Below are 13,172 nucleotides of genomic sequence, written 5' to 3' on the forward strand. Positions count from 1 at the left end.
CTGAGGTGGAACTAGCTCCCCAACTCTGACAGGCACCCAATGGGGGATGACCGAAACACGACGTGCTGACTGTCCTGTCCATGCTGTAGAAAAACCAAGACGAGAGGCTGGCGGTCCTGGCTGTGAAGTCGAAGGTCTACCAAGGCATGAAGCGGTAGGAGCTGGTCGTGAGGAAGGGTCTAGGTCGGGTGAAGCTATGAGGCGAATCCTTGGATCTTTTAGGTCTTTTCTTTTTCCTTGGGCAATCTCTGGCAAAGTGCCCAAGAGTGCTGCAAATCCTACATTGATCCTGTCTCCCTGCAATCTCGACTCTCTGTCTGAAGAAGGAGCCATCTGGACATTGTAGCATAATTTGGTCATCCGAGATATTAGGGTCAGAGACAATGACCCTAACACGCGGTAACCCATCGGACCTGATTGCCTTTGCTGCTGAAAAAGGCATCTCAGGAAGAGGGGGGATCTCAGTAACCACCCCAAAGGCGGCTCCAATGGAATGTAGAAGTCGATGGTACACCTGAGGAAGGCCGGGAAATCTGATGAAGAGTGACATTGTCCAGCTATCCTCCTCGACAGGATCAAATCCCAATGAAAAAGGGATCAAAAAAATCCTCCTGGAGCTCAGTGCTAACGGGCTAGCCTGAAGCACTGTACGTGCTACCTCCGAGGAGTCAAAAACAACCTAGAAGAAACCTCGCCCAAGCAGACGAACATTTGTGAGGTGCCCTGCAAGGTCTCCAGGTAGAGCAGCGCTAGTCCCTGGCCTATAACCTGGAAGGATGGAACCCATGGATGCGAGCAAAGAGCGATGTCAAGCTCTCCTGCTCTATATGTTTTTTGAGCTGCTGCAACTCGTCTTTTGAAAAAGTGATGGTTTTCGCGGCCGGTGGAAGCGGGCGAGGATTGGCTGAAGGCTGGGCCATCATCAATCAAGGTGTGAAGGCCGACTCAAACACAAATGGCTCCATCCGACCAAAATAATGCTGCTAGGAAGGGCTAGGATGAGGAGGAGGGAGGATAGAAAGAGGAAGAAGGAAGAGTAGGACGGAGGGGGCTCAGGGGGGGAGAGAGGCGGAGAGGGGGCGACAGGGGGGAGGAGGAGGCAGCCTAGGGAGAGGGAGAGGGAGTTAGGAGGGTAGGGCGGAGAGGGAAGGGAGAGTAGAGGGTAGGCGGAGAAGGAGGGAGGGCTAGGGAGAGAAGGCGGAGAGGCTAGGGGATAGGTGGAGAGGGAAGGGGGTAGGCGGAGGGGCTAGGGAGTGAGGGCGGGGAGAAGAGAGGGTGTAGAGGGTACGCGGAGAGGGAGGGAGGGCTATAGAGAGAGGGCGGAGAGGCTAGGGGGTAGGCAGAGGGGCTAGGGAGAAAGGGCAGAGAGGCTAGGGGTAGGCGGAGGGGCTAGGGAGTGAGGGCGGAGAGGAGGGGGTAGGCAGAGAGGTGAGAGGAGGGCAGCAGGGCTGAGAGGAGAGGCTGAAGGGGTACGGGAGGGAGAGGAGAGGGCTGGCAGAGGGGAGAAGCTGAGTCGAGAGGGAGAGGAGGGTAGGCGGAGAAGAGAGGGAGGGCCGTACGGCTGAGGAGAGGGAGGGGAGCAGCACAGGTCGGGGAGGAGCAGCAGCTCCCAACTCCTATGCTGCTCAGGGTACATTTTGAAGTCCAACTTATGAGAGAATGCCAATGGAAAGAGAAGATTTCCCGGCTCCATTTTTAATGAGATACAATGTCTTGAGGGGAAGTACATCACATCCTAGCTAACCATGTGGTTGCAAGGGGAGTCCCTAGATGGCAAGACAATTAGCCTAGGGTAGAAGGGCCTAGGACTAAGAACAATGGAGACATATGGAATACTTAGCCATCTTGGACATCCTCCATGATATATGACTCAGCTCTCCGTTGCGCTGTGGGCTCAGGCCATGACCTTACACAGGACCTCTTTACACTTGGCAGTGCAACACATAATGATTTCCAAAGGGTGCATTGTGTGTTCTTAATGTTTGATGCACTAGAGCTGTGGTGGGTTGAACTGTAGGCAAGGGTCATCTCCTTATGGCATCTGAAATTAAAGCATCAAAGCCATAAGAAGAGAGAGAGAGAGAGAGAGAGTTTATTAAAGTCTTCGAAAGACCAATGGGTCCTACGAGACTGAGAAAAACCTGATACAACAAGCTGTATGGGTGGAGCTACTAAACGAGCATCAACTCCAATGCAGAATGCAAAATCATAAATGCTGAGTACTACATAGTCATGTCAGAATGATGATCGTCTACACAACACTAACATCCTCATCCTCATCATCATCATCAGAGCGTCAAGGGGGACGAGGTAGTGAGGGCATAAAGTCAAAGATAGAGTGCTGGTGGCTGGCTCCCGACGTGGTCCTGTGTCGTCTCCTGGTCGTGGCTCTACGTCTGATAAGGGCTACAGTAACCCCTGTTGGTGGAGCCCCAACTCTGAATAGGGAAGGAATATCCCCAAGTGTAATCTGTGCATCAACCCTCTATCTGAGCTGTTGTGTCACTGGCTCTGTGTCATGATCATGATGGGGCCTCGTGGTGTGGGAGTCCGCATGGTCTGGCTAGAAGAAATCAGTGATCGAGCTCTGAGAAGAGTCTATCAAGGAGGTCTATTCCTGTCTCCGTGATCGTAGTAGATGCTCGCGGCGTCTAATTGCCTCGTGAATGAAGGCGGTTAAGCATCTTTGGTCTGAAAAGGAAAGAAAGCGGGACAGTATCCCAGACCTATCTCTGAAGAGGCAATAGAAGTGTCCTTGTATCTCATAGTATACTGGGCATCTGAAAATGGAGTGCTCCTCCGACTCATCTCTTGTGTGTCACATAACGTGCATATGTGCCTCTCCCTGGGCAAACCCTAATTTGCATGTGCCTAATAAATATAAGAGAGAGGGAGAGATCACAAATGCCATCTCAAATCGTAGCCACAAGAAGGGAGAGATAGATCATACATGTGCACATGTGCCTCTCTCTCCCTTCTATCCTTAGCCAACCAACGGAGTTGGTCCCCAAGATAGTATACATAGGGTTCTGATCAGCTGATCGGCTAGCCCACTGATGGGGACCTCCCTCCTTTTCTTTTTCGTGTTTTTGGCTCTCATACGGATAGGCATTTGTTTGTGATGATTCAGTTACACTACATTGATTCACTCTATAGGAAACCTACATGCGTCCGAGCCATAATCTCCTCCCAGCAAAATCATCAGGTACCTCATGCTTAAGACAAATCCGATTGCATTGCCTTCCCTCTGCATCTCACGTTATTCGCAATCTTTTCATTATCCAAATCGGGCATACCAGGTGCCCCAAATCCCTAGAAGGCCCATTGCTATAATTAGCTGCTTCCTAGATTGAGTCCTTTCATTAATCTTTACATGGGCTACAATGGCACTGATGGATGATTTCTACTAGAGATCATACCGAGTAGGTACTATTACCTTGCCATTTCTTTTCGCATACCATCCTCTATGGTATATACCTTACATGTGTATGCGAAATCATCTATAACCCTGGGTTCTATCACAATAGCCTTAGGCCAAAGGCTTTGGACATACTCGTCCTTTTTTAGTTTCCCTAACTTCAGTCATTAGAACGCTTTCTACGACTGTGAAACTCATATTATGCATAATGGTGACAAACGCATCAGCAACTTTATTATCCTTCCCTCTTAGGTGCTATGGAATTCCTGCATGAGGTTTTCCCACCTCTTAGGTACTAAATCTCTATATGGAATTCCTGCACGAGTTTTCCGCACCTAGCTTGGCAGCCACTTAGATCAGGTTGCTTGCAAATTTATTTTAGAGTATCATGATTGGCATCGACATAAAACCCTGCACCATAATGTCTCCATGCTTTCAAGGCTGGAATATGCATTATGCTTCAGCCCTTAAACCCGATCCTAAACTCTCACATACTATGACACATGCAATATAAAACACGACTGTGTAGAAAGCCAAAAAAAGACTGCTTGAAATATACGACTTACTGCTCATCCACAAGGCTTTTGCAGTATTACAAGACACCGAGAAAGAAAGATATCCTGGCCACAAAGGCTCTAGAAAAGAACTGCATTCTGCCACACACGCTGACAGAGACACCACACAGACTGACTAAATACTCAAAGACTTGCTGCAAAGTAACTGGATGCCAGCAACACCATGCTCACAAATATCTGCTAGCTAAATAGGCGATGTAGAGGCTGCTCCACCATCCGAGGGATGGCTACATCGAGTAAAGGAAAGCCAGCACAGTCTCCTGCCAAAAGTCACCTTCAACCAGCACCAGGAGCCAATCACTGTGAACAGTTTCCAATCAGGTGGCTGCATCAGCTGCCCAAAGGCTACACTGCTACTGTGAATCTCATGGGAGCCAAGCTGCCCATGAACCAACCGGGGAGACAAACATACCAGCTTGCCAAATGTCACAAAGTTCCTACCACTCTTGAACCTTAGAAATGCTTCAAACACCCCCCTATGAGGTTTACACTACCACATAAAATAGCCACCAAGTAGGGGGAACTACAAAACTGTCTGAGAAAAAAACACTCCACTACATCATAACTGCCCATGCAGGGCCAAAGAGAAAGACGTCGTAACAGTAACACCGGGTTTGAGCTGACTCCCTTCTTCTTATCAGCCTTTTTCTTTCTGCAGTCCTTCGCAAAATGCCCTGGCTCATCACAATACAAGCATTTCTTTCTTTGTTCCTCTTCTTCTTGTTCTCTACATCTGAAGAGTCTGCTCCATCGTCATACTTCTTGGCCTTGCCTTTGCCAGGCTTACCCTTGCCCTTGCCTTTGCTCCTGTCTTGAGCTACTAGGGCTTTATCATCCATTCCATCATACTTCTTTTCCCAAGGTAGTTGTTGCAGCAACAGTGGAACCAGCTCCTCGAAAGTCACTAGCGCCGTCCTTTGCCTTGCAATCATCGTAGTCATAAAACTACTATAGCTCCAGGGGAGCATTCCCAACAGTAGCCTTGCCATCTCGGTCGAGCTCGTCCTTTGACCAACTGTCGCCAACTGATTCTGCACCACCTTCATCTTGGTGATGTGATCCTGAACTGATTCCTTCATCCATGCTCATGCCATATAGCTCTATCTCAAGGTCCGAGGTCCTCACCTTGTTGTTGAGCTCATACATACCCCTCAAGGTGGTCCATGCCTCGAAGGAAGTGTTCGTCGTCAGGATGTGAGGAACCACCACATCCGCCATGGTACCCACAATGATAGCCACCTTTGCGTCACGGATCTACCATCCTCTCACTAGGATAGGGTCTGCTGGTGCAGCATTGCTGCTATAGTTGATGTGGCTAGAGTAGTCACGGTGGCTTGAGGCATCAACTCTCCCCCGTCACAATCTCCCATGACTCCCTCGGTTACTAAGTGGCTCCGAACTTCATTTTCCACAATGGGTAATTGGTCCCATCGAGCTTGCCCGTGTCCCCAAAGTTAAGGATCTGATATTTGTTGGCCATGACAATGAACTGAAAAGGGTAGTGTCGTACACCTGCCTGAACTTGAACCTCCCTCCTGGGAACAATCCTGCGGACACCTGCCTGAACCTGACCCTCCCATCTGGGTAGAATCCTTCAGACGTCAAAGTCGATTCCCCCTAGCAATCAATCAAGGTCGTCCTTGAGCAAGGTCCTTGCCTTCAATCTCCACTTCCCATGAACTCCCATCAAGGCTCTGATATCATGTTAGAAATGAAATCCCTACAGAGGGTATCCCGCCAGCGGAAGATGAATAGAGAGTCCCCAAGAACTACTCGCAAAAGTGTTTCACTACGGAATCAAACTTCTTTACTTCTGTGTACTTCACAACCATATCCAAAAATGGATATAATAAACAAGAGGGCCTCAGTCCCACCAAACTATGGTCCTAAGGCCTTACCAAAATCTGTGCTACTATCACCTTGGCCCTTCTAGATCTCTAAGCCTACGTGCTCCTCTGAGCTTATGTAGACTCTCTATCTAGTGATCCTACCCTGGTAGTCAGCCTAGGTGGGCAGCTTCTCTGCAGCCCTCTAGCCCACTTCTCTCCTCCTGGATGTAGGCCCAAAAGTTGCTGGTTTGCTGCTCCTTGCTGCTCTCTAAAGGCCGCTCAGGTGATGTCTAATGGGGACCCAGCCCAGCCAGGCCCACATCAGCCAACCTGTCAGCCCCTTGCCTTGGGCCCCAAATTGCTGCAATCTGAGGTGTCTTCCTGCCTTGCTGATTCCACCTCCTGCCAGGCCTCTACCAGCCACTGGAATTGCTCCAAACAGGCTATACAACTGTTCCGTACAGTCCGTACCTATGCTGACATCAGCACCATCTCATCGCCATCTCATCGCCCTGTATTTCCGTTCGATTCTCTGTATAGTCTGGCCCTCTCCAACCATGGACAGCCATGTGGCAACCCTGCCGACTTGAAGGCTGCGTTCTTGAAAAGGGTTCCAGCATGGATTCAGCAAGGAGGATGTATTGCTGAAGCTCAACCATCTCCGCCAATCAAACGGTAAAAATGTGTATGATTTCGCAGCAAGGATGAGGATGCTTACAAATCAGCTCATTAACGTGCAAGACGAAACAACTTTGAGGTTTTAGTTGATGAGTGACCTAACACTGGAACCTGACCTGCGCAACATGGAGAAACGTACCCGATGAGGACATATGATGAATTGCTCGACAAAGTGAATGCGTTAGAAAAGGGAACACAAAACCTCGAAGGAGAAAGAAGCCGCCTATCTGAGAAGCAGAGAGCGATGAAGACGAAGAAGACCAAATGGTGGTAAAAAAGAACACCAAGATCGAAAAGGAGATGGTCAAGAAGCTGCTCAAAGAGATGCAGAAACCTAGAGAAGGGATATGGCCACACAACGAATGAGTGTCGGTCAGAACAGTTTTTGCAACATTTGCAAGTTCGGGCCACCACACCCAAGATAGCTGGTACAACAAAAGCAAACTGGCTCCCAAAGTCCATCAAGTGGCACAAGAGCCAAAGAAGCCTATCAAGGTGAATGAACAAAGACAAATAGTACGGCGTGCTGGTAGGAAGGGCACCACAAAAGCCAATGTATAAGCAGCTCGCAACATGCTAGAAAAAGCATGTGACAATGATGACCGCGCACCCCATGTAGGGGTGGTAATCACCGAAGGTTGTCATAAGATCACAAGGACCGAACAGCCAAAAACCAAACAAGCCCACTTCCAATGGAGGGAGGAAAAGAAGACAACAATGAAGATCAACCAAGAAGTAGAGCAAAAAGAACCACGCATCGAAGTAGCAGCAAATTTGGGTCGAACAACCAAAGGAGCGACTGAAGGACGAAATACCAACAGAGGGTAGCAAACCCTTGAAAGAAGGAAAAGAACACAATCACTCGATGAAGTGGATAACGATCGATTGGGACGTGAGACGAGTTCAAAGAGCTTCATCTCACGATAACCATCGACCAACTAATGGAACTTGCTCCCCACTGCACGAAGTTCTTCTAGAGTCTAGTGCTAGACCAATGACCCACAGCCACACCACTCGAACCGACAATCCAAATGACCAAAAACGTGATCTGGGACGATGAGTTACATGTGATCTAAGTCAAGGTTCATAATCATGTGCGGAGGACATGGTGATTGATGGAGGGTCGGGCATGAACATAATATCGGACAACGTCCAAAAAAAGCTCAAGTTGAAGCCTTTGCCATTTAAAATCCGAACGATAGATCAAAGGTTGTTCATGCTAGTGGGCATGGCGCACCATCAAAAGCAAGAGCAATAGGGCGATCGAAATTTGAACAGCGGCAGCAAACCATAGACTCTCTTTATGGCATACCCTAAAGTCGATGATTGCAAAGTTGGTGAAGATGGATCATGGAAGGATCAGTGGCCTAGAGATACAAAGACACATTTACTCCAAAATGGTGAAACTCTCTTGCGTCGAGGATGATTAGATTTTCTGAATGCTATGTGAGTGCAGCGAACCGTCAATCCTTCAATGGTGAGCCAAACCATAGAACGCTTCCACCAATAGGTGCCGCAGATAAGAGCCCCAAGGATGCGGCTCGAATCAAAGTCGGGGCGATTGTTGAACCCCTAGATTCCATTGTCACCAAAGGCGACTCCGGGAGCCCCAATCAAAGCATGAAGGGAGATCTCAAGCGAAAGGCAAAACGGCCAAACAACGCTCCTGCCCAACAACATCTTGGAGCGAGGGACCATTCCCCAACTATCACGATCAACACAACTCCACATTGAGACTTACGACAGCAATATGGCCTCACTCTATAGAAAACCTACAAGCGTCAAAGCCATAATCTCCTTCCAACCAAATCATCTAGCATCTTACACTTAAGATGGATTAGCTTGAATTGCCTTTCCTCTACATCCCACATTATTTGCAATTTTTCCATTATCCAAATTTTGGGCACCAGATGCCCCAAATCCCAAGAAGGCTCATTGCTATAATTAGTTGCTTGCTAAATCTTTAGTTTTCCTCCCCATGCCTTTAATCAATAAGGTCCTTCCAGGTCCTCACTAATTCATTGGCATTTAACCTCACCCGCCCCTACCTAAGAGCACAATTAATGAACTAACCCATACTAATGTGCATGGAGGCCTCAAAACCTTCCAGTCATCTCAAACCTCGATCATCAAAGACCTTGATAGCTAAATCCTTGACAACACATCAAGACAATCAATTATGTACATTTCTATATATTACCAAAGGTCTCTCTAAGGACTTTCTATCACGGATCCATCCGAGGTCATGCTATGCTCTAATTGGAACACAACTGCAGAGACAGTGCAGTATACCTATGCATTGATATTCTAGACATGATCCCCAAATGTGGATGGACATTAACAAATTTTATTTCTTTCCTTCTCATATTCACATGGACCACTCCCACGCCCGCCCTCTATCCCCACCTCCTCCTATCTTTCTCGTGTGTGCATGCACAAAGGATGCTCACATAGTCACACACTCACATACCCACTCATGTGCATGGATACACACTTTTGCATTTATATCACTACTCGCCAAGGTGAAGACTCAAACCACGTTGAAGGTTTCTAACAGTTTCCATCCCAATTTCTGAGTCCTGGATGAGCTGCTTTCTGAAGAAATAAAAGACCTCATTCTTGTATCAGCAATAGAAGAAGTAATTCACCAAAAGGTGCATAGCCACACACATGCGCGCATACACACTATGTTTCATCTATATTGTTTCTCTTTAGACCAAAGGAAGACTGGACATGGTGAAAGATTCTACTAACGTCCATCATTTCAACAGTCTAAATTTTTGAATCCTAGACCAACTGTTTGTTTAAGACATTAAGAACGTCATTCTCGCAATGAAAATGCTTAGCAAAATCAAAAGATCACCTTAAAATTCTCCGAATTTTAAGATCTCTAATAGAAAGCCCATCTGCCGGTTGAATCCCGACCAAGTTTTTCACCTGGAAAAAAACTCATATTTAGCTATCATACTGTTTCAGCTTTGTCGGACATGTTTTGTTAGTAATTACCTCATAAGAGATTTGATTGTAAGAAGAACTTTTTGTTCAAAATGTATATTTTCAGGGACCCACTCCTCTCCAACCAAGCTTACATTTTACATGTGTGAGAACAAAAAATTAATTGAAGAGATGCATTATAGCTCACCAAAATAACCCCTATTATATTTTTTGGCTGTCCAGCATAGACAGGTATCCTGCTATGTCCCATTTCCAGCATTGTATTTAGTACTTCCCTGAAGATAGCAATAATATATTCCTCATTATTGTTGTAAAAAAGACAGAGTGAGTTTAACTGTATAACACAAATGGAGCCATGAATAAACCAATCTAAGGAGCACAAGAACAAAAGTTTCAATATACTTGTTCAATACTGCATTTATATCGATTGAAAATGTAGAGGAAATAGGAGTCATTGCATCAACTGCAGTTTTCTCTGTCAGCTCCAAAGCTCCAGCAATTATTGTTGTTTCATCATGTGTGAGCTCCCCACCAATTCCAGCCTGCAATACCAACTTTGAAGATTAACTCTCTTTAATTTTGTCTTCAAATGAAAAAAGAAAATCCCGGTAAGTTAAAATGTGGATAAGTAAAAATTTAGAGTTTGGCTGTGCCTAACTGTCGTTAATTGTTCAACCAGAAAAGTGGCACCAAAGTTGGTGAACTAAAAGAAGGGTTGGTTTAAGAAATTCCTCATCCTAGCAAGCCCCGTCTCTTTTTACCATTTGTAGTTCGTTTTACTTGTTCATGCCTAATGAATTTCTTCTATTTGTGCCTTTATTTTCTTTCTTTTCATTTGTCCCGACGTGTTTGTTTCTCATAGCTCATGCTGATTTGGTAGTGTACCTTTGTTCCTATCGATATTTATTCCTCCTCATCTGACCTATTTGTCAGTATATACTCACCCATTTGATTTTGGCTGCATAGAATCATAGCTCGTGCTGATTTGGTAGTGTACCTTTGTTCTATTGATATTTATTCCTCTTCATCTGACCTATTTGTCGGTATATACTCACCCATTTGATTTTGGCTGCATTTCTATGTTTGTGCTTGATATTTATCACCTCTCTTCTTCTAGTTCTCTGTACTCTTTTGCCTAATCTTGTTTTCTCCTCTTTTCCTTTATTACATCCCTGTTTACCCTCAAGTTGGAGACCGTCATTCTTCCTCGGATTCCAGTTGGTGAAACCCACCGTTCAGTCAACAGGACCACGAGGAAGAACTCTATAGGATAAAGCTACACAAGCAATTAAAACACCGGTGGATATATTTCATCACCCTCATCTTGTCGTCCAATATAATAATGGACTTGCCAAACAATACTTTAGGATCTTCTTAATCTTGTTGTTGTAGAAAGAACCAATTTGATATTTTTAGCCAAGGTTACCATGTAATGGTATTTCATCAAAACACGTTGAGAGATCTGCATGAGGATCCTTTCGTGTTTGGTTTAGAATCCAAATACCACATATGATTTTAGTAGTATGCTCCAAAATATACATTCAGTGATTATTTGAAGGAAACATTTACAATGGTGCATGGCAATATAGAATAGTCAACTAATTTGTGACTATCTAGGACTAGGGATAGGGTTTTCTATAATATCAAGACCCTTTGGTGTTTGTAGTTGGTGGCTCATTTCGGAATACATATCTTTGTGTCTTGCCTTTCACTCTCCTGCATCCCCTACTTGTCTGTCGCAAAGAAGAGGAACTCATTACAATGAGGAACTTGGTAGAAGAAGTCATGGAAGACCGCACATACTCAACCAAATGACCATCAAAATGCGTACACAGTTTGTCCAAACACTGGCCATGGGGGGAGCACCCCCATAAAGCCAAACCCTCTAAAAGACCACTAGCCAAAAGAAACAGTGCTCCATGTGAGCGCATACTTGACCAGCTCAAAACATGCATCCACAAGGATATCCTCATCCATGGAATTAGATAGCCTGCCCCCAAAGTGCACATCAACGACCAAGTCATCTCCATTTGTATCTCATCAGAGACCTATCACCTGAAGAAGCCCCCATCCATCTAACTTGAGCATGTTGTCTCTCATCTGTAAGGACCTAGTCCAATAATAAGGCTTCCAAGAGCCCACACAGGAAGCAGGGATTCTTTCCCATCTGAACCCACCGCACCCCAAAATGCCTTTGACATTCTTATAAATTTTAGCATACACCGTGTCATCTCCATGAGAGTCCTGTTCTTCCTTTCTGCAATCGGATTATGTTGAGGCTGTTTTGTGATGCCTTATCCCATGCTCTTTTAGGTATCCTCAAAAGCATGTGAAGTTTACTCACCCCCATTGTCAGAATTAAGTGTTCCAATTCTAGAATTGGTTTGGTTCTTAGCCAATTCTTTGAACTCCTTAAACCAATAGAACACTTCAGATTTGCTTTTCATGAGAAAGAGCCAAGTGAACCTAGAGTAATCATCAATGAATGTGACAAAATACCAATACCCTCTATGGGTTGTGACATTCATTAGTCCACAAACATCACTATGCACAATCTGCAAGACCCTTTGTGCTCTTACTGAACCTAGACCATCCTTTTGGAACGGTAGGCGATGCAACTTTCCAAGAGCACAAGCTTCACACACCTCTTGAGCGAGCTGCTGTAATTTGGCAATCCTTCAACCACATTATGATTATGCAAATATGCCAAAGCTCTGTGATGTGCATGACCAAACCTGGCATGCCATAAATCACCTAGAGTAGAAGAAGAGACAGCCATAGCATGCTGATTATAGAGCTCAGCATCAAGCTTGTAAAGACCCATGCTGGCCTTATAAGACCCTGTAGCCACAATTTCATACCATTTCCTTGGATCCTCGATCCTGCATTGATCGTCCTGGAATTCCACAAGCATGTGCTGATCATGAGCATGGCCCAATCTATGCTTTGTGGTCATTTACACTCAAGAATATCTTGGCTGGAAAGGGCTTATGGGACATTGTGAATGGTGATGAGGCTAGACCTGCTGGATCTAGCACGAGTGCATCATCCACTTCTAGCACTACCACTCAGTCTTCTACTACCACTCCCATGGAGGATCTGAAGAGGTTTAATCGCAAGGATGCCCAAGCGTTGTCTTTGATTGCATTGTCTATGAAGACACACATTAAGTCCACTAGCAATTCTTGCAAGACTTCAAAGGCAGCTTGGGATAGAGTGAAAAGTATGTGGAATATGAAGAATGAAGCAAGAAGCATTGCTTTGAATAAAAAGCTCAATGACTTGTCCATGCAGAAAGGTCAAACTATTTCAGCTCATATTGCAAAGATTACTGACATTCGGGATGAGCTCGCAGCTATTGATGAGGATATAGAAGACAAGAAATTGATCTCTATCACCCTCAATAGTCTGGCACCCTCATATGATACATTTGTTACTTCCTTGACTATTATGCTCAGGGCTGCCCCACCTAGTTTTGAGGAGTTAGTTGGCTTGCTCTTACAGGAAGAAATGCAGACTCTTCCAATTTAGCCCGTTCGAGTGAGCAAGCACTTGCCATACTTATCAGCCCAAGAAAGAGGGTAATGCAAACACCAATGCAGGGAATGCAGATAAAGGTGTGAAGGTGAAGAAAGGCAAATGCAATTATTGCAAGAAGCCTGGTCATTACATTGCAGAGTGCCATAAAAGGATTGCCAATGAGAAAAAGAGGCAAGG

At 45.6% G+C, this 13,172-nt stretch overlaps 1 protein-coding gene across 1 annotated transcript in view; it reads right to left on the reverse strand.

Moving 5' to 3' along the window:
• The window catches only part of LOC147884457 (DUF21 domain-containing protein At2g14520-like), a 57,314-nt gene that overhangs the window by 7,795 nt on the left and 36,347 nt on the right, over positions 1-13,172 (reverse strand). Inside the window, exons 6-8 of the mRNA XM_087398801.1 lie at positions 9,858-9,997; positions 9,643-9,730; positions 9,364-9,437 (exon numbers count right to left, since the gene is read on the reverse strand). Of these exons, the coding sequence (XP_087254927.1) occupies positions 9,364-9,437; positions 9,643-9,730; positions 9,858-9,997 (302 nt within the window). The remainder of the gene's footprint in view (positions 1-9,363; positions 9,438-9,642; positions 9,731-9,857; positions 9,998-13,172) is intronic.

This window comes from Dipteris shenzhenensis, chromosome 27, assembly GCF_047967505.1.
Source record: "Dipteris shenzhenensis isolate YYH24624 ecotype China chromosome 27, Dip_SZ_1.0, whole genome shotgun sequence".
Classification (NCBI taxonomy): domain Eukaryota; kingdom Viridiplantae; phylum Streptophyta; class Polypodiopsida; order Gleicheniales; family Dipteridaceae; genus Dipteris; species Dipteris shenzhenensis.